Source organism: Strongylocentrotus purpuratus, unplaced genomic scaffold (assembly GCF_000002235.5).
Source record: "Strongylocentrotus purpuratus isolate Spur 01 unplaced genomic scaffold, Spur_5.0 spur5_scaffold_6, whole genome shotgun sequence".
Taxonomy (NCBI): Eukaryota; Metazoa; Echinodermata; class Echinoidea; order Camarodonta; family Strongylocentrotidae; genus Strongylocentrotus; species Strongylocentrotus purpuratus.
Genome location: NW_022145612.1, coordinates 13,680,908 through 13,702,597, shown reverse-complemented (window position 1 = coordinate 13,702,597; position 21,690 = coordinate 13,680,908). Strand labels below are relative to the sequence as shown.

General features: G+C 38.1%; 2 protein-coding genes across 6 annotated transcripts in view; one reads left to right on the top strand and one right to left on the bottom strand.

Moving 5' to 3' along the window:
- LOC577957 (sarcolemmal membrane-associated protein) overlaps nt 1-7,946 on the bottom strand; it is a 34,435-nt gene extending 26,489 nt beyond the window's left edge. For 3 of the 5 annotated variants that reach the window (XM_030973383.1, XM_030973382.1, XM_030973385.1), the window contains exons 1-4: nt 7,815-7,946; nt 5,375-5,898; nt 3,845-3,998; nt 210-276 (exon numbers count right to left, since the gene is read on the bottom strand). In XM_030973383.1, coding sequence (XP_030829243.1) covers nt 210-276; nt 3,845-3,998; nt 5,375-5,578 — 425 coding nt within the window. In that variant the 5' untranslated portion in view covers nt 5,579-5,898; nt 7,815-7,946. The remainder of the gene's footprint in view (nt 1-209; nt 277-3,844; nt 3,999-5,374; nt 5,899-7,814) is intronic. The other 2 variants (XM_030973381.1, XM_030973386.1) reach the window with 2 other exon arrangements.
- A 5,601-nt stretch (nt 7,947-13,547) lies between these two features.
- LOC100890511 (homeobox protein ceh-36) lies at nt 13,548-16,291 on the top strand. The gene is made up of 3 exons (XM_003730764.3): nt 13,548-13,922; nt 14,246-14,559; nt 14,952-16,291. Exons 1-3 carry the CDS (start codon nt 13,835-13,837, stop codon nt 15,570-15,572), a joined length of 1,023 nt encoding a protein of 340 aa, XP_003730812.1. The 5' UTR covers nt 13,548-13,834; the 3' UTR covers nt 15,573-16,291.
- Nucleotides 16,292-21,690: the final 5,399 nt, after the last annotated feature.

Here is a 21,690-nt window from a genome sequence, read left to right as displayed (position 1 = left end):
TCTTTTTTTTAGTAAATCCCTACAATTCCTTTATCTCAGAATACAAGTAAATGTTGGTCATGCTAGGTGTATCTACTAGGGCGACACACCGGAGGGTTATGGGCCTACCGGTAGTCAAAATTAAACAAAAGTTCACAACTAGACTAAATTGAACTCAAAATAAAAGTGATTGTAACCAATTAAGTACAGAAATCAAAACAAATTCTTACCTTCTTGTTGCCTCTGTGCCGTCTTGGTGGAAAAGTGATAGTTGAGCTACAATACATCCATGGGTAACTGAAAATAACAAGTAATAATCTTTGATTAAGAATGGAAATGATAAATATGATACACTTGTGTTGGTGTTATTTTCAAACCAATTATAAGGAAGCAAAATGTACAGATAGGAATCATGGATGTTACATGTACATGTAGAACAAAATTGGGAGTCTTCTGGGACAACTACCGGTATATGCAAATTAGTTTCACCAAAACATATTTCAAATCAAACAATGACAATTCCCCTGATATTGGAAATGTCAAAATTTGTTTTCTTTAATCATTGGTAAAGTGTAGAGTAAAAAATAGAAAAACTATGGCATTTTTATTATGGTACTGGGTATGATATCAGCTCAAATAAAAACCTAATGCTACTTTTTCATTTTAGAAACTTTTAATCATTTGATTAAAATTAATTGAAAGTTTTCCCCAAGGGCCAAAACCTTTATAAATATTGATTAACGACATTGAATCAGGGCTTGATACCTATCACGCACCTGGAGCACATGGCTGCCTAACATGTAAGTTTTACTATCCCCAAAATTTCAAACATTTAGCATTGGCTTGGGCTCAATCTGCTCTTCCATCCAGGCCCTACAAAGTTCAATCCAAAAAGGTCTGCATGCAAATGAAGCCATGTACATAACACACAGACGTATATAATCAGGACTATTTTTGTTCATTCAAACAGGTGAAATATTTCCTGTCAGATGGCATTGTGCAGTTGTTGAAGAGCGATCATTTACCAAAGCTATCCAAGTTCTCAAGTTATCCAACATCTGCTCCAGAAACAATTGCTTCAGGCTTCATTTTGTCAAAGCATAGGGTTGCAATAGACCATCTTTGTAATGTAATCACATTTGATAAATAAATCTTTGTTAAGTACCAATGTGCCATGTTACAAATTATTTCAATAGTCAGAATGCAAATTGCATACATTAATTGTTGCTAGGTAGGATAAACATTATAGCTGATCCTAATAATCATCCTATATTACAAAACAAAATGGATGCAATTTGCTTTCTGACTATCTAAATACAACTATTTGTAATAAAAATAGATTGTAACAAGGCACTTAACAATATTTGTGCATTAAATTTGATTATATTTAAAAAGTAGCCTATTGTGTTTTAGGTTTGGTTTAAGATTAGAATTCGGTACAGTGTTGGATCCAGGGTTGATGTCAAGAATGTGGTTACTGTAGGAAATTACCAGAGCAATTATCACAGGAGCATGTTCTACCGGTATACCAGGAAGCTGACACAAAAATGCCTGAATCTTGTTTGGTATGATACAAACATACACAAGAATGAATATTACCTCCATTACAAAAATTACTTTTGAATGATTGCATTCCTCTGTAAGAATGAAATTACATATGTAGGAGCACAGCTGGACTGTACTAGGCTGAGTCATACTCTTCATATCAACTGAATGGGAAGTGACTCCTTTCTCAGGGCAAATCAAAGGTTCGTAGATACTACAGGTGAACTCTCAATACTACCAACACTTATCATACACATACATGTACAGTACATGTATGCATCGAGATATGTTTTGCATCATGCATGCATGAACACATGTATGCAGGTAGTGGGGCATAAACATACATACATGTACATCCTTTGAACTTGAAGCCACTGAAATGACAAAAGTGCAACCTCTCATCTTTCCCAAGCAATTTATGTCATTGTGAATTTGAAAATTCTCAATTAATATCATGCAGGGTTCTTCCCTGCGAGGGATCTGCGTTCTGTGTGGCATTTTACGGTTAATTCCTGTAGAAGATATCCAAATTCCCAGGCCAGGCTTGATAACTGTTGTATAACTCAGGATTTGCATGTGGAATAATTATTCTGATTTACATTTGTAGTGCCCCTAGATGGCTAGATTGTAAATTTTTGTAAGTTCAACTTATAAATGTTCAGTGCTGCACCAACGTAAGTTAAGGACATGTACACCTTTATTGCCCAATGTACATGTACATTGTAAATGCAGATGCAGTGTAGCAATTGCAAGAATTTGAGAGCTATAAAAATCTGTATAGAAAAATATACTTGTCATTTAAATGTATAAGCAAACCTTTTAAAACTCTTAGGTTTAAATGAAAACTACCATTTTTAATAGCCAATCTGAGGTTTGAAACATGTCATAAATGGTTATATCAAGAATGGGATAACTGTACTACATGCACATGCACTATGTGCTATACTGAGTAGAGCACTTACTAAAAAGTGTATCAAAATGACCTATCTAGCCACAATGTCATATCTTTGTATGTCAGAGAGATAGAAAATACAGAGGCCAAGGCATTGTTTGAAAAAACCAGCATAAATACAAGTTTGCCCATTGAAATGTGTACATTAGAATTATTAAACATGCATTTCAATGGGATGGTGAAGAACTGTACATTGTGACGGTTTCATGAAATGACGCCCAGGAGAGTACCGGTATACATTCATTGTTTGTTTTATTAACATCTAGACACAATTTCATGTACTGTGTCTTGAAAGTGTAAATTGGACAGTAATGTAATGTTTATTATGCGTAGTAAAATAAACTGCATATTGTACATAAATCAAAAAATGTATACATGTATACAAGTATTACTTTAGTTTATAAAATGAAAATTCAAAAACTGTTTACAAGCAAGGATCATGATTATTGCACATTAGTGTACTGATTAAAATCATAATATAAACACACTATAGCCTGCAAATGCAGGTTCATTTGAATTGAATAAAAACTACAATTTACAAATAATTTCAATACTACTTGTACATGTAAATATGTCTTTTTTTCCCATTATTGATTCATGCATAATTGCATATCAGTGTAATCGTCAAAGACTGTATAACTCTGTGAAATGAGTAGGGCATAAAAACATATTGATTACGATTCATAATGATTAAGCTCATTGAAACCAACACCAAATATTCAGAAACCGCACTTTAATTGGGGATCAGACATTTTTTCATCCAGTAACAAAGACTAACTTCCCAATGCATTATACCATATAATATTGTTACCCATGCATGAATTCATTTCTAAGTTTCATAAATTCTTTATTTACCGTAGGCTCTTTTGATGTTCACAGAACACCCTCACCAATCACCCACAGACATCCAAAAATAAGGAGATTCCCTTCGGCAATTGTTAATTATTTCTTTTCTATTACCCCGGTATTGAAGCTCTTATTGAGATTACCAAAGCTACAGTGTACCTTTCAGCTCAATGCAATTTTTTTTTTTTTTTTTTTTAAATACTCCTAATACCATAGGAATACCAGAGCTTTTATTACAATTTGACGTTAAAGTACTTACAGGTACATTCTTATATTAGCTAAGTCAAGTGCAGTAGAATGACAAGATGCATCAGGAACGCAAATACATAACATCATATTTTCATCACATACATGTAGGGTAGAACCACATCGTAAGGATTTTGAGCTCGTACTACAATGTGCAACTAATATACATGTACTTTGACTATGCTAAATGTTACCTTAACTATCATTCAGATGAATGTCAAAGGAAGTTTGAACATGTCTTCTCGCTATAAAGTGAAATTAATATGAGTGACTTACCGACTCCTCTCCTGGAGTTTTCCATGACATCCACTCCAAACTGGATGATGTCTCCAGAACAGATCTCATGGGCAGGGCTTTCCTCTGACCCTCTGCTAAGGCGATTGTTATTGACAAAGGTTCCATTGCTACTCTTTGTGTCTTGTAAGAAGAACTGTTGAGAGAGGAAGGAAAAGCAAGGTAAATCTAGGATTATGACATTAAGAGTGTCGATCATACATCCACTTCATTAGAGAGAGGTGTCGTGGTAGAGTGGATATGTCACCGGAGTGTGGATCACAAGGTCTGTGGTTCAACTTCCGCCGTGGCACTAATGTCCTTTGGCAAGACATTGATCTACATTTGCCACTGTCCACCCAGGTGTTAAATGGGTAACGGTAGGATGCAAAAGTTAATGTGGTTGGATTAGCAAGTGGCGCTTGTAAAATGGCGACTGGAATGTAGGGCTCCTCAGGGAGTGGAAAATGTGCATACAATACATGTACATTGTGTTGCGGGTAAGCCTGAATCTGATGACGGGGGTAATAATATATAATGAACAAAGTATTAGGAGCATTATAAATGTGAGCTATTATTATTATTATTCATAAAACACACTTTATTGTGGGATGGATGCCAACTAATGGACACTACCGGTAAACATAAATTCTACATTACCCATAGTTTACAAATATCACGCAAATACCCATGTACAGTACTTCTATGCAAATTTAGTAGTACTTTCTCAACTGAGCATTATAACTAACATCATATTGTAATCATATACTAAGTATAATATGCTTAGATTAAAAGTAATCATCCAATATGTATGTACATGTATACATGCAGGTTACTATGGATGGATCAATCACCTAATAGATACACTGGTTACATCTGGGACCCGTTTCACAAAGCCTTTTTTTTAATGACAAATGTCAAAAATTAGTGACAAATCTGCTGATAACCAATCAAAGGCAAGGATTTCACTAGCTTATAACAAAAACTGTTATTTGTCAATTGTTACTGATGACAAGTTTTGTGAAATGGGGCCCTGGTCATTAATCACCTTCATGGGTAATTAACAAGCAATTATGTGACTGATCCTCATGCCACAATACTACATGTATTACCTTTCTCATTGTACAATGTAAATGAAGGTAATTTACATGGACCTCAGATGTACATTACAGCTGTAGATGTTCAGTCAGGCAAGGGTTATATTATTATGATGTTAATTTTTCAAATGTGCAGCTTAATTAACAGTTACATTGTACATATCTGTAGGAACACAGAACTATATTCACATTAATGTAACCACTATTTCATCTAGGGCAGTATTACAAGAAAGTACAAGTTCGCCGAAATCCCATTGAAAGGCGTGTATTATACTCAGCAGACGTTTCAATGGGATGTCAGTGAACTTCCAGTTACGACAGCTTCGTGAAATGATGCCCAGAGTAAAAATGAATATGGAACAGTAAATGTAGAAAAGAAAAGGTGAACAACGTCAGATAATCAGCTACAGGTTACTGAGAAAAATATGAGTCTTACCTTTAAAAGATCAAAGTCATACCAGATGAGTGCATGGTTACGGGAGAGGACCTTGCAGTCGAATATTCCATTGTCCAGGGTCGGGCGAGCCTTTGCCACCGAGCGGCCAATCTTCACAGGCTCGGTTAGTCTTATATGCCTCTCATCAAAGTGATGAGAGCTTGGATGACACTTAAACACTGCTTTTGATGTCATGGTGACCATCAGTCACAGCTGATGTGCTGAAGGCGGCAAAGGACAAACTTGGTTTTTCCTATTCTCTGGAACAGTGATAATTGTGCTTTCCGTTTACAAATAAGTAGCTATTGATGAGCAGACGTAGATATTCAGTGAAGATTGTCATTGCTTACCACTCACTGCAGATAGGTCTCTCCAAAGTTGTTTTCTTTCTAATGAAACTATTTTAGTGTCAGGCAAATCTGATGTATTTAAATCCCTATCTTAATACTGCCTCTAATAGCGTGTTGATATTTACTTTCCTTGTGCTTATTTCCATTGATGTGATGCAACTTGTAGAACTATATCTGTTTTCATAAAGAGAGAAACAATATTAAAAAAACATTAATTTTTAGTGATTGAACATTACAAGTTGAACAAAAAATTCAATCTCATTTTAGGAAGCAGAATTAAATGGTTGGTGACTTTAGTAAGGAATTCCTTTGAAGTTTTAACAGTTTTTAAATTACTCCTATACATGTTTTAGAATACCAGGGGGGTGTTTCATAAAGCTGTTCGTAAAGTTACGCATGACTTTACGAACGACTTGTATATGAAGTGCCAGATAGGATGTCCAAAGTTTTTCCTGATATTGCCAATAATTTCAATTAAATTATGGCAAAAAATATACTTTGCATTAAAAATGTTTGTTATAATAAGAATGTTAATCTACATCTGCACAGTTCAACTTAAGTTGATGCAGTTAATAATGATTAAGCATCCCATTTGGCTTTTCATATACAAGTCGTTCGTAAAGTAAAGTCATGCATAACTTTACAAACAGCTTTATGAAACACCGCCCAGGATCATTATTTTAACAGACACCAACAGATAATGGCAATTAGTTCAGTATACGAAGAGGCATGCACAGGGTTTGCTGAATTTAGCTAACTCCCTTTTTACACTAATCTCTCTCTATCATTGTAAAGTAGGAAACAAATTGGCAATGTAAAACATTTTTGTTTTGTACATCGCGCATCTTTCCATTTCAACCGAATGTAAATCAAACCTTAACTAAATATCATCAGGAACATGCGGAAGGTAAGCAAATTGCCAGCACTGCACTACGGTATCCAATTCCAAACCTCATATTATGTTAAATTCTTGACCGATCTCAAAGTGCTTTGAATGAGTAGAATGAAGAGTCAATTAACAAACTCTGAAGCCAGTGTGAAATGTTCATCTGACGCGGGAAGGGGTGATTTCGAACATATATTTATACCATTAGGGGCACTGGGCCAAGAATAAGGATCGTCCGCATAATCAAGGATATCCTCGTAAAAGCGGACAAATCGCGTCCTTAAAAAATTTAGGATCGTCCACATTTTTACAGACGTCTTGGCGCCGTGCGGATGTAGTGTTACCGATCCACAAGCTGGCAATGGGAAAAACAGATTCTGCGTAATAAAATACCCCAAGTTCACCATCTACTTGTTGTCCATCTTCCGGACCGAGGAAGTATTATTCATAACGTGAAAGTCTCTGAGCTGCGTAAGTGCGTAAGTGAGACATGCATCTTGGAGCATCATCGCGGAATCCCTTTGTCGCATGGCCAATGCGCGGATCGCGAATAAGGATCCTCCGCGAAAATGCTGACGATTCTTATTTTTTTGTCCGCGTTTACGAGGATATCCTCGTTTATGAAGACGATCCTTATTCTCGGACCTGCACCCCTAGTGTTTACCTGCCTCTTCAAGCATGAGTATGGGTGCCGATTTAGGCCTTGTGATATCAATATCATATTCCAAGCCCTTAGGCCTTACAGCTAAAATAATCCTGTCTCCCAAAATCAACAGCCAGAACTCGGAATATCATCTTCTAAATGATGAATCATATGGAATCACTGTGTCTGTGAATTTTCATCCTTCAACTTTTCAAGTTAGAACACTAATCAATTCCACACTTATTTCACTCTGTAAATCTGTTGACTTATCATCCACAATTGATCGAAGAGTTGGCGCTACATTGATCCCATCTAGCAAAAGTTACACACCCCCTCTTATTTTTCGCCCATGCCATTCCCGTCCACTACCGGTCCGTTCTTACCCTTCATTGATCGTTGACATGATTGAGCCGAAGGTCTCGATCATTATCGACTGATCAAGAGCTCGCACCTCAGTTTTGCTCAGACATAAAAATTAAGCCATACATTACCTACAACATGCAAAATATTTAATTGAATAAACAGCATAATCAAATATGATTTAACATTATTTCTGAATACCTTCGAAGCTGGGTAACTTGCCTGCGTACACGCCGTCGGCATTGCCTTCTTCCAGTTCCTGGCAGCAGATACATGTAGGTAAACAGTCGCCATTATTTTCCTTAGGTATCAGTTCCTGCAATGTTTGTAACAATAGATGGCGCCGTATCTTAAGCAGAAAAAAGGAGATCTCGGGTTTTGTTCGATCGTGCTGCTCGTTTATTTATTGATTTATTTTTGGTATTTATACTGGGTGTAACATTATCACCAATTTGGTGGTCTTCCATGGGGCCCTGTATGGTAAAAAATAATAACAGCAGCAAAAAAATAAATATTTTACACAAGTATATAAATATGTAAAATACAAATTAATTGGTATCCTAATGAAATAACTAATCATCTGTCTTCGCGTTGTCTTCCATTTCATCACCTTTTTCATTTTGCTTTCATTATTTTCTCTGTATTGTTATCATTTTCTTTATTTTAGACATCACTGAGTTATAGACTCAACAGTCGCCACCTTTTTTATCATTACCGATACCATCATCATCATTATCCGATAATTATCACCATCTTTATTATTATTATCATCATTATCACTATGAAGAGTCTTTAACAACACCACAATTATCATATCACAATCATAAAAAAACTTCATCTTTTATTGTGATCCTTAATTGAATTCTTTCCTGACCATGCACCCTACAACTTGTTTTTTTCTCTAATATTTTTAGCTTTGGGGGCAGTGGCGGATCCAGGGGGAGGGGGGCCTGGGCCCCCCAAAAAACGTTTATTTTACCCTGTGTTGTGGAGATGAGCCCCTCCCTTGGCGCTAAAGGGGGCGATTTTTCACATTTTCGAGGCCCCCCCCCCCCCCCCCAAAAAAAAAAAAAAAAAAAAAAAAAATGCCCCCCGCCCCTCCACTGAGCGAAGTATCGGCCCGCTGTTTCGCCGCTAAATATTTTCTCACGAATTGGGCCCCCACCCCTGCTGGCGGCTGGACCGCCCCTGAGTATAGGTGGCCGCGGGGGTGTACCGAGACATGTTTTGGACCTCATTGAAGGCGCGGAGAGCTTGACCGGATGGCGGGGTGTCTTGGAGGGGTTGACCCTTTCCCAGGGTAGATGACATTTGGGGATTTTCTATCTGAAAATGATGTTTTAGTGCATTTGCTGAGGAGCGTCTTTTAAAGTGGGGAGCTAGGGGCTCTAACAAAAAAGGAACTTTGGAGGGTAAGGGGAACGTAGACATAGTAACCACATAGCAGACAAATATAATTTTGAGACATCGTAAATGTATCACATTCCGTATATTGATTTTTCATTTTTAATTGATGCATTGTCGTGGATCATTCTGGTTCTATATAGACATCTCTTATCGCGTTATACTTTTCAGTTGTAAGTGTATATTGGTCTGAATATTTATTGCGAGCGAGCGGCAAATTAGGATGAAGTGAGCTTTGGAGAAATGTCACATGATTTTGCTCTGGATCAGTTACTTTAATATTGGGGATGGGTGACGAAATGTCTATACTAATCATTAATTCTTTTCAACATGATTGATCTTTCTATCTTCCTCGTTAGCGTTGATAACAAAAAACTGTATGGCATATAATACAATTTTGTCAGTTCTACCTCGATCTTGCAAAATATCAGCTTTCGAGCTTCTAAAATTTCGCAAGCGATCGAAGCGAGGGAACATGCATGGTATCCCTCCGTTAACGAAGTGGGGCGGGAAGCGAGTGTGACAAAATATATGATGAGACGTTTTGTTATTAATTGTGACAGCCTCTGATGGTATAGGTCATGAAGTAAGTTCGCAGCTGAGGTGCATATAAAGCAAAATGATATCAATAGAACCCCCTGTCCGAATATGAGGTGATGATCTTGTTCAATATCAAATGGTAATTTTTAAATTCCTATGATGCTGCAGCAGCTTGAAGCTCTCTCCTCCTGTTGCCTCGCACGCATACAATTTTTTTTTTTACCGTCGATCGGATCATGTTCAAATAGTGTGCTGAATGATTGATATAATTATACACCCTATAATAATCGCCTGAACGCTTAACTTAAGGAACCTTACAATATTTCGTGATCTTCCAAACATAGCATGCAAATCCTTGTGAGAAAATAGTGTGACTGAATTCTATTTTACAATAAGATCTAGAGAACAATGACATGCAACAACTTTTTGTGTGAATAGAAACCGGCTAAATCACTACTGGTCAGGATGGGTTGGATAGTTTTATTGTTTACTAGGGGCGGCCCGATCAAAGGTCTTACTCACAGAACGGTAAATTTCAATTGTTTTCAGATTGGGTGATTTGTGGAATTTTTATGACAGTTTGTAATGTCGTTACATAGTGGTTTGAACACAGAAGAGCGATTAGGTTACTTTGATGTCGATGAACCGACACTACTTCCATTTTCGGCTTGATCGGTCAATCAAGGAGCTATTTGAAGCTCCTTGGTTTAATTGAAGTGATTTTCTGTCATCTTGGCCACTATATAGTAATGCTACTCCACTCGACCTGCCCGTCTTCCAACCCGACTTTTCTGGTGATTAAATATTACCAAATAATTTATTTTTCTTCTTCATTTTGAATACTATTGAACATATTTAATTGAAGTAATATTTTCGTGAGCACACCCGGATATTTTTTTTAATCATCCATAAAAGATTCGGTTGTATACCGTACTTGCACATTTTCTGGTATTTCGGAAGAACCAGTTTGAAAAAAAAAGTAAATCTCAATTTTTATTATGCCATTAATTAGTTTCAATATTTGACTAGTTTCCATATGTCCGGATGTTTAGAAGATTATCAATCATAAAAAATAATTTCAAAATAAGGAACCTAGGTTTGTCTAAGCACACAAAGTTTGTTTAAAAATACTCACCCGACATGGAAAACCAATTCGATCATGCAGTTGTACTAAAAAAAAATCTCATCTTTTGTTTTAAAAAAAATCCTTTTGATCAGTGATCAATATTCGTAGAATTTGTTTATTAATTAAGGTAAAATGCTATTTAAAAAGGACACAGTTCAGTTATAAAAGCGCTGCAATATAAAATGTTATCTAATTCCATTGTAGGGTTGCTGTATGGTAAAATATAATATTATAGTATACCAGTTGGTGTCGTGTTTTTGTTTGTTGCTTTGTTTTTGTATATTGTTTACACCCAAAATAATTTACATCCACAATGCTTCTCGGACAAGTTAATGACATGCTCTTATGAATTCCTGGTAATTTCGTTTCATGGAAAGAACAAAGACACACAAGACGGTAGTCACACATTTTCTTCGAACTTCCTGTCTATTCTGAAGTTATGTAAAAGGGATGTCCAGTAAATTGAATTAGAGTGGCCATTGCCGGTATCAATAAATAATACACAAACAAACTGAGAGAAGGGGCAGGAAGTTCAGATCTAATCCAGTTTTAACCGTCGTACATTATTTTGTGTTGGTCATGTGGCACTTGTCCATGAGTCTATGATCTGCCGAATCGTGCGTATTTTTACGATATAGGAGAAAACAAAAGTTTCCAAATACACTTTTATTTAAAAAATAAAGACAAATGCATTTGAGGAAAGCGTTTGCGTTACATGTTTCAGAAATAAACGAAGACATTATGTTTGGACCAGGAGCTCAATGGAGGCGAGGGTGTGCGTGCCCCGCTAAACGATGTAAAAGATAATGAAAAAATAGAAAAACAGAAAAGGGAGGAAAGAAGAAAAAAGGAAGAAATATGGACCAGTGCATGGCGCCGTTCTGAGTAGATTGGGCGTATACTCTCCCTATCAAACTGCAAAAAATAAAGGGAATTTTAAAGAACAGCAATTGAGAGAAAAAGAAACAATAACAAAGAATGAAAGAAAGAAGGAGGAGGAGTTAATTTATCCATGAAATACGGACATGTGCCCCCACCCCACATCCACCATGAAACAAGTGCCCCTTTATTAATGGCTGGACCCACATAAAACACATCGCCGCACCGAGGAAAATCCAAACTTCCAAAACATGAGAGCTGGCTCGTATAAATGGATCAAGATGTATATTTTTGCATTGGAGACGATTGATCACAATCATAATTATACAATGATTTGAAGAAATTCAGACCCATGCATGAGCCTGTGGTGATTATACTCGTAGTCCTCCACCAATTAAAAATTAGAAAAGCACGCCCGAACACTTGCTAAATTTACTCGTACTTTTTTAATTTCGCGTTTGTTATGACTTCCGAAAGTTTCTGTATAGATTATGCACTTTAATGGACAAGTATTATTCAGCTTTTAGCTGCAAATAAATTTGTATTGAATAATCCACATCAAATCGAATAAAACTAAGTTTTCATAAATGCAGCACAAAATGTATTTGCATGCATACGGGTCATAATGATGTAACCAATAATCGGAAGTGGATGCTGTTGATTTTGTTTTGTTAAAATGTGAGATAATCGCATCTTCCCCATCAAAAACCGCTTCCTACTACTATTAACAGATTACGTGACGTCATTATATTTTAGTTAGTTTCCCGACCTCTACCTTTTAATTTAACTACCGATACATTTTCTTTTTCTTTTTTCTTTGAAACGAAGTAAGATTTTAATTCAAAGGTTTGATGAACAGAATACTTATACGACTTTAAACATTAACAGATTTTAAAAGAATGACTCTTATACTGTATATAAACGAAATTCAATGATCTCTTAATTCAAATCTAAGATCAAACAACGATAACTAGATTTATAGCCTCTACCTGCATTTTCTCACTGATATCATTTTCAGGTTGATTCCATAAATGGAGATTAAAGTAGCCGTTAATTGGGGATTACAAGGTAATTAAGGAAGTTATCAGCGATTCGTGGGAACGGAGCGGAATATAGATGTGTGAATCATTCGGAGTAGAGTTAAACATAATGGTTAATCGGCGATTTGTACATGCATGCCCAAAATAAATTCGGTTGGCGTGCATTGTTCCGGATATAATTATTCGCAACCCGCCCTCCTTCTGTATGAATATTCACATAATTTTTATAGGCATCAGAATGGGGTTGAAACATGTGATTACAAAAAGTTATCAAATCAAATCAAATGTGTTTGAATTTAGAATTAAACCTGCAGTGGGCAAGGGGAGAGCTAAGATTATGATTCACGCTTCACAGCATTAAAATGGCGCCATATTGCTGTTCATAAAAAAGGAAGCACATACAAAATGTACATAAATATTATATATATATATAATTTTAGTGTATGAATTAGGATGATAGATTCTCTGTCCCTTCTTTCTGAACAAAAATGTATGATATGCTTTTCGCATAAAGCTGCCTATAATATTGAAGGCCCCAATCAATGTTCAGATACTTGTTTATCTCGAATTCTTGAAAATTCAAGGCTGAATATTTTGCTGGCCGAAAGGTACAGGATCCACAACTAGATCAGGTTTTCATGGGAAAAGACCCAATACGATGTGAATCACTGTGTACCGTTGAGTTTAATAGTTACCAAGAAAGAAAAGGCCCATGTAAACAAGAACAAAGGGTGCGCGTGTCACCCTTTGGCTCAATTGGTCCTTTCCAAGCACCCTGGCCCCTGAATAGATCTAGTACTTTTAACAGGTATAATCATTAACTACGTCATAACCTTCCATTTGTTCTGAAGGTTAGCTCCCTGGGATAACAAAGAAAATAGGGGGATGATCCAATTAATTCTACCAGGAGCGGCGACGAACAAAGAGGGTATCAAAGAGTACCGCGACCGGTCTTACTTTGCTTTGCGGTCCAGTTTCTCAAGAGGGATGTGGTATAATGGGGTTGGGTCGGAGCATTTTATTTCACAATCGTCCAAGACTTGGTCAGAGAAGGTTCGTGTTCCAGGTCCGGCGAAGAAACTTTGGATACTCTTATACAGCATTGGAGCAACACCAATATATCTTAGTGTAATTACTTTCTTGGAATACAGAGTTATTCATAATATAACAAAATTTGAGGCACATTTAAAAAAAAATCCAGTTCTACTGTTTTTGGAAGAGCTTCTGCCATTATGTTCCCAGATTTTGAAGACGATAGACAAGGCTCTCCGTCAGCTGAATTCTTTGGAGATGTGATGAAACATGATAGAAGCAGCACAGGTATGTAGCCATTTCTTAATCATTTTCAGATCACAATTTGTAATCATTTACCTCTCTTTCTTTTTATATTGCTCTCTGATTCCTCATGCCTACAATTTACCTTTTTTTAAAATTCTATATCTTAGTTTTTAAACGATGGAGAAAATTCCTTTTCAAAAGAAAATGTTATTTTATTTGTTTATAGTTATACCATTCTTGAACACGACAGTGCGATAATTCAATTTTTATATTGATAAAGTCTAGATCACAGTATTTTTTTTTGGATGATATATCAATTTATAAATCAATTTATACTTCATATTCTTTTCACTTATATTTTGCAGGACGTTTACCTAACTACCACCCACCCGACTCAACCAGTTCACACGCATACACGGCGCCTCCTCCTACCCACCACCACCACCAGTACGACGACACAGCCGCGGACCACGTGACCTTCTCCCATCCCGTCGGCGGCGCCACGGACGAGGAAAACGGTATGAACGCATTGAGGCACAGACGGCGACGCAGCCGTACCATTTACACCAGGCTACAGCTCGAGAGCTTGGAGCAGGTGTTCAGGACGAACAAGTACCCAGATATCAACTCGCGAGAGGCACTGGCCGATGCAGTCGACCTTACTGAAGCCAGAGTCCAGGTAATTAAGAGGAATATATTATAATTCTGTAAATATTGTCCTTATAAACCACTTCAAATTATCTCAACAAGTTTACTTAATGACATTCTTGAACTAAAATCAATCGATGATACGAATAATTAGAAAGATTGCAATAATATCAATATGAGTTCTTGTCTTGTTTTTGTCATAAAATGTTTGCTTCGAGTGAACTCTGAATTCCAGTTCTAAATGTAATCAACCGTCGGTACGAAAAATATCCCAAGAAATATATACTGCAAGCTAATAATGCTGGTATTTTTATATCAGTGAACTATTCACAACATGCGCAATCAGTATATAATTTCCTTTCTTTGAAGAAAAAAATGGACTTCATTATAGCATTCATGGTTTATTTTTAATTTGTTTTGCAGGTTTGGTTTCAAAATCGTCGAGCGCGGGAAAGACGTCTTGAGCGTTCCGGCAAGAGTTCTCCTGAAGGCCGTCACAGCCCCATCTACCAACAACAAGCAACTGGATTTAAGATCCCCCACGACCGTCAGTATTTCTATGGTGTCGTCGGGGACGACGCTGCACGTTTGAAGACTAAGACCGATGGCAAGCAGATATTCAAGCAAGAAATCAACGACAGTTCTAGCGTGAAGACATCAAAGATTTCCTCTCTGATGTCCATCGAGTTTTTATCAAAGAGTAGCCGCGATGAAGAGTCCGCAGCCAGGACTAAGCCGTCTCTCCATAAACATTACTATCAGCAGCAGCTTTCTTCTTATCCAACATCAGCATCTCTTCAAGCCCAATCAGCTCTCCATGCTCACGTTAAAGACACTTCTGCCTCAGGGAACGGTCAGGCAACACGACACCACTCTCCATCTCTGCCCAGCGACGATGCTGATGTCGGTAGGGACTACCAGCAACTCACATCGTATCCCTATTATCCTAACACTGAAGCATCGTTAAAGTACGCTTTCTATCTGGGAATGCCTCTTGTATCCTTCCAACCGATGGGTTGCAAAGATGAACAATTACAGAAATGAACAAGGGAAAGAGAAGAAATTGCACGAGTTTAAAGGAGCCGGGGGTTGGCGGAAGGGTTTTTATCAGAACTCTGCATGTATACAATCCCTCTTTTGCACAGCTTGCATAGTTTTGTCAAGTCTACATGCAGTACACAATGACTTATCGTCTGAGCATCATTGTCGATTAATGAAGTTTAATATAATCTTGATAAACATTCAGAATGCTTGCTATATTGAAGTATCTTCAATAACAACATTTTATATCTTTAGATTTGTGAACTATAATATATAATAAAAATAGTTTCTGCCTGTGTACCGTCCAAAACTACTTTGGATACTTTTTTAATTAATGCTTATGGAATTATGTCATTCCTTTACAAAAATGTCATAAATCTATCATGCATAATCATTGAGCACAATGCAACTGCATTTTTTAAAAATGTGACTCAGCAGATAATGTTTGATTTTTGTATATTTTCTTTGTTCACCTTGAAAAAAATAAGCCTTCGCCTATCTTACAAACATAACCATTTATCATATTACCTGTATTTGCCATAATATAGTCAACACCTTGCTCGATAAGCCTGATGAAAATGTCTTACATAAAATATTACTCAAAGTTTTCTGAAATACGAAGAACGATGTTTTACCTGTGTCGTGATGAAATATGAATTTATTAATTGTATTTATTGCTTTCATTATATATATTATTTCAAATAAAATGTGAAACTACATGACTTATAAGAAATACATTGTAAAATGCATTTTCAGGCCTACTGTCAGTGTAAGAGAGTGGTTCAGGTTTTAAAGATATACCGAGATGAGAAAGAGGAAAAAGAGAGAGAAGGGGTGTAAGGGGGCGGAGAGATCGATAGATTGAAGGGTGGAGAGAGAGAGGGAGATAGGGGTTTGTGAATCTATACAGGCGCGCCGGAAGCAGTTTGGGGGGTGAGCCCCATGTCAGATCAGGGGTTTTGGGCATTTAATTACGGTCAGAGTAGCATTAGGCTAGGGTGCCCGCCTTATATAGGGCCCTTGGTGGGGACAAGGGGGCAGAGAGCCCCAGTGGCGGGTCCAGGGGGGCCGGCCCCTCCCCCTGGGAAAAAAAGGAAAAAAAAGGGGAAGAAAAGAAGGGGAAAAAAAGGGGGGGGAAAGAAGGAAAAAAAGAGAGAGAGAGAGAGAAAGAAAAGAAGGGAAAGAGGAGAGAAAGGGAAAGAAAGAAGAGGAAGAAGAAAAGAAAAGGGGAAAGAAGGAGATCGGGGGGGAGGGCCTCGCCTCCCAGGCTGTTGCCCCCCCCCCCTAAGGAAGAGGACGTAGGAAGAAAAAGAAGCAGACAAAAAACAGTTTTGAAATTCAGACAAGGATTAAGAGTCAAAAACGGTACAACGAATCGTCTTCTTTCTCTAATAATTTTAATTAAACGTCAAAGCTTTCGCGCTTCGTGCGGGAGGAGGGGGGGGGGGGGGGGGGGGGGAACTGAATTCAGACAAGGATTAAGAGTCGAGAATGGAACACTGTCGCTCATAAAGTTGGAATATTTTAGTTTACCCCAATTTATGGAATTATTTAAAAAATATTTTAAAAATAATAGATCTAGATAACAGTGTACATTCTCAGATTTTATTGAATAATAATAATTTGCCAATGTGTGTTTTCCGGGACTACTAAAGCATGTGTTTGCTACAGTGGCGTAGACAGGTTCGTACACCTGGGGGGATGACTCAGGGGCGGATCTAGCTTTTTGCTAAGGGGGGGGGGTTGACCAAAATAATGACGATGCGGAGCATCGTCCACGAGCCGCGAAGCGGCGAGCCGATTTTTTTTTGGGGTGTTTATTTGAACCCCGTAAGTGATGTTTTCCTGGCATCTATTAACACAATGGAGACCATAAAAAGCAGTGCATGATAACGTCTTTTTAAATCAAGTAACAGTTAAATACACAGTTATATCCAGAGTTATCATGTGTTTGGTTAAGTTACCAGATGAGTTGAATATCTTCTCACAATATTTGCACTTGAAAGGGTTTCTCTCCAGCGTGCGTTCTTTTTTCTTTCTTTTTTTTTTTTTTTTTTTTCCTGTTTTTTGTTTGTTTGTTTTTTGGGCCGCCCAAGGGGGAGTTTAAACCCCCTAACACCCCCGTAGATCCGCGCCAGTTTAATCTTGTGGTTATCTTGTGGTTTCCAAACCACAAGATAACCACAAAATACTTGTAAGATTTTCTTTTTTTTACCGTCTGAATTGGCTTTCACCGTGTGAATGCGGCTAATAACAATAAACACAATAATGATGAGGATTATTATTATCATCATCATAATTATTATTATTATTAATATTATAATTGTTATCATTATTATTATTACTATTATTATCATCATTATGACTTATTAAGTAAGCAAATATCATTCCCTAAAACCTGGGGGGATGATTGTACATGCCATCCCCCCACCTTGTGAGGTGGGGGATGCATCCCCCTCATCCCCCCGTTGTCTACGCCCCTGGTTTGCTACTATGCTTATCAACTAGGGGTCCTATGCCCTCAAGTCATAAATGACAGTAATGAGGATTAATGCCCCACAAAAGGGCATTAATATCGCACATCGACACGGTTTTGATCCTGGGGCCTCACAGTTACGAGGCCATTGCTTTGTCACTGAACCATGACTGTACGCAGTGGGGGCTAGGCTAGGGGGCAGTTTCCATAAATAAAAAAAACTCCGAAAATGCAATAAATTTTCAATAATTTATTTCATAAAAAACCCTCTGGACGGCCATGCATTATGGCTCAAGGCATGGGCACACAGAAGCTTTTGCGCGGGAGGGTGGGGGAAGGGGGGTTAACTGAATTCGGACGAGGATTAAGAGTCGAGAACGGTACAACGAATCGCCTTCTTTCTCTATGTGATTTAATGAAAGGTAAAAGCTTCCGCGCTTCGCGCGGGAGGGGGGAAACTGAAATCAGACGAGGATTATTTTAGAGAACGGAATAACGAATCTTCTCGTTTCTCTAATAATTAAATGAAATGTCAAAGCTTCCGCGCTTTGCGCGGGAGAGGGGGGGGGAACTGAATTCAGACGAGGATTAAGAGTCGAGTGCGGTTCAACTAATCGTCCTCTTTCTCTAATGATTTGATGAAATGTAAAAGCTTCCGCGCTTCGCGCGGGAGGAGGGGGGGGGGGAAGTGAATTCAGATGAGGATTAAGAGTCGAGAACGGTTCAATGAATCGTCTTCTTTCTCTAATAATTTAATGAAAGGTAACAGCTTCGGCGCTTTGTTGAGGAGGTAGGGAGAAATCACCCCTTCCTGCACCCCCCCCCCATTACGTCAATGCTGGTCACCATTACCTACCAATATTTGGCTCGCATAATAGCCCCCCCCCCCCTCCCCCTGAGAAATACTGGATCCGTGCCTGGAGACCCCAGAAGCTCAGGGGTTTTAGGTATTACGGTGAGATGAGCATCCAGGGGTCCTCCATTGGGCCGTCGGTGGGGCCTAGGAGCCTCCGGATGCTCAAGGGTTTCGTTATCTAATAACGGTCAGATGAGCATCCAGGGAATATTCTTAGGGCCCTTGGTGGAGTCAAGGGGCGGAGCCCCCGTAAGCTTAGGAGTTTTAGGCATTTTATTACGGTCAGATGATACGATATTTTGATACCTCATTAATTGTTGTGACACTGGCAGGTCACTCATTCATTCTTTCTCTTTCTCTTTCTTTCTTTTTCTCTTTAACATACTTTTGTTTAAGTGAGGAAGGGCTCGAGCAGGCCCTGACATGAAGGCTTCTAAATAAGCTTTTTTTTGCCTGACTGTAAACAAACGCATAAAAAGTATAATTGACACAAAAATTGAGAACAAATCTCAGAAAATCATGTCATTGCAGCAATTGGTATCGAATTAGAAAAAAAAAAAAAAAACACGTTTAAATTTTATTTGCCCCCCCCCCCCCGAAGGGCCCCCATCAGTACGCCCGTGTTCAGGGGCTCATGTCTTTTCACCTCTATAATAAAAAATACACACGCTTTCCCTTCCTCTCACAATATTTCCACGATATGCTCGTATCGCTATTATTTATCCTCCATTGATGATATAGGGGCATGCAGAATGTTTAGGAAATGTAATTCCTGTGTACTCTCCTTTCCTTTGAAAGGAATGGAATTTTCATGTGATTCAATTCAGGTTTAATCATTTTTTAATTATTTTTTGGTTAAAAAATACAAACCATTTTTACTCCTTTACTGCCCATCAAAAAGTGCGGGGGGCGCCCCCTTCACTTCCGGCGCCCCTGAATCTATAAATAGATCTCAATGATATCAAAGGAAAACAATGGGGAAAAATAAAACCAAACGAGAAAACAACGGGGAAAATAAAACCAAACGAGAAAAAAAACTACATCAAAGATATTATCAAATAAAATAAATAATGTTTTTAATTGCATATAAGATACAGTTTGTGGTCGCTCGCTTCGCTCACTAGCCGAAATGTGAAACCCAAAAATTTCTTTTTCCGACAAGAGGGTTCCCCCCCCCCCGATGAAAATTTGAAAAATGTTTAACTTATATAAAATTATAAAACGTGGAATGTTCATGATATCGGACAAGAGACGTGACGACGTGACGGCCTGCCCCCTTTCCGAAATTGTGCCTGCTTGTAGGTACCGGTATGGTGCTTCTAATATGACCGTGTCAGTATTGGTATGTTGAGTTGAGAAACGGTCTGCGCAATTTTCTAATTTCCGCCCCCCCCCCCTCCCCCCTCCCCCTCGCCCCCTCCCCTCCGCCCCCCCTCCTATTGGAAAATCCTGGATCCGCGCCTGCTACCCCCTGGGGCAACCACCCTCTAGGAAGACTACCTCCTGGGACAACTACCCCAGACAACCCACCCCCCCTTAAACAACTACCCCTAGGATAGTTGTCCGGGGGGGGGGGGGGTAGTTGTCCAAGAGGATGGATGTCGTAGGGGGTAGATATCCGGGGTTAATTGTACTAGGGGGTATTTGACTGGGAATGGTTATCCGGGGTGGATGTCCAGGGGGTAGGTGTTCTAGAACGAAAATCCAATTGAAACCAATTGAACACCAATTGAAATTTCAATTGGTTTCAATTGGTTTCAATTGGTCTCAATAGGTTTTAACAGGTTTCAATGGGACCTCAGATGTTTTCAATTGGTCCAGATTGGCCCCATTGGACAAATTGGCCCCATTGGCCTAGGCCCCATTAGACTTTAATGGGTCCCCAATTGGTTTCAATTGGTCCGGATTGGCCCCATTGGACAAATTGGACCCATTGGCCTAGGCCCCATTAGACTTTAATGGGTCCCCAATTGGTTTCAATTGGACCAATTGGCCTTAATTTGGACTTCAATTGGTCCCATTGAAACCAACAAATCTAGGCATCTCATGAATATTCATTATCACTTTACACGTGTCACAGAAAAATAAATTTATCATGATTTGTTAAGCAAATTATGACAATGCACATCAATTTTGTGATTTCTTTATTCCTTCAGCAATTATTAACTAATAGATTATTTTGTCTGATCATGTTACAATTACATTCACGTTTAAGCAATAGATATATTGATTTATATATTGATTATATGATTACTAACCAAGAAACAATATACATATTTAGTATATATATTTGTACGAGCCAATGTCACTGTAAATGAAACTCTTGAATTCACTTCAAATGATCTTTGTGAAGAAGTTAATGCAAATGAGATTGGGATACCTTATTGGTGGACAGTTGCCAATAACGATTATGAAGTATCAATAAATTATCACTGGTTCTTCTAACTGGATCGATTTACCAATTGAATCCCCATTGAATACCCCCATTGAATCCCAATTCAATACCAATTGGCAATTTGGAGTAAATGGAAAGTGAAACAATGGGTACCCATTGAAACCAATTGGCAATTGGTCCCCATTGGAACCAATAGGCAATTGGTCCCCATTGGTTTTCAATGGGTACCCATTGGGTACCCATTTTCAATGGGTACCCATTGTTTCACTTTCCATTTACTCCACATTGGATTCAATGGGGACATTCAATGGGGATTCAATTGGATTTTCGTCTTGGGATATGTTTTGAGGGATACCAAGCTTGCATGCAGTGCGAAAATTTCTAAAACACAAAA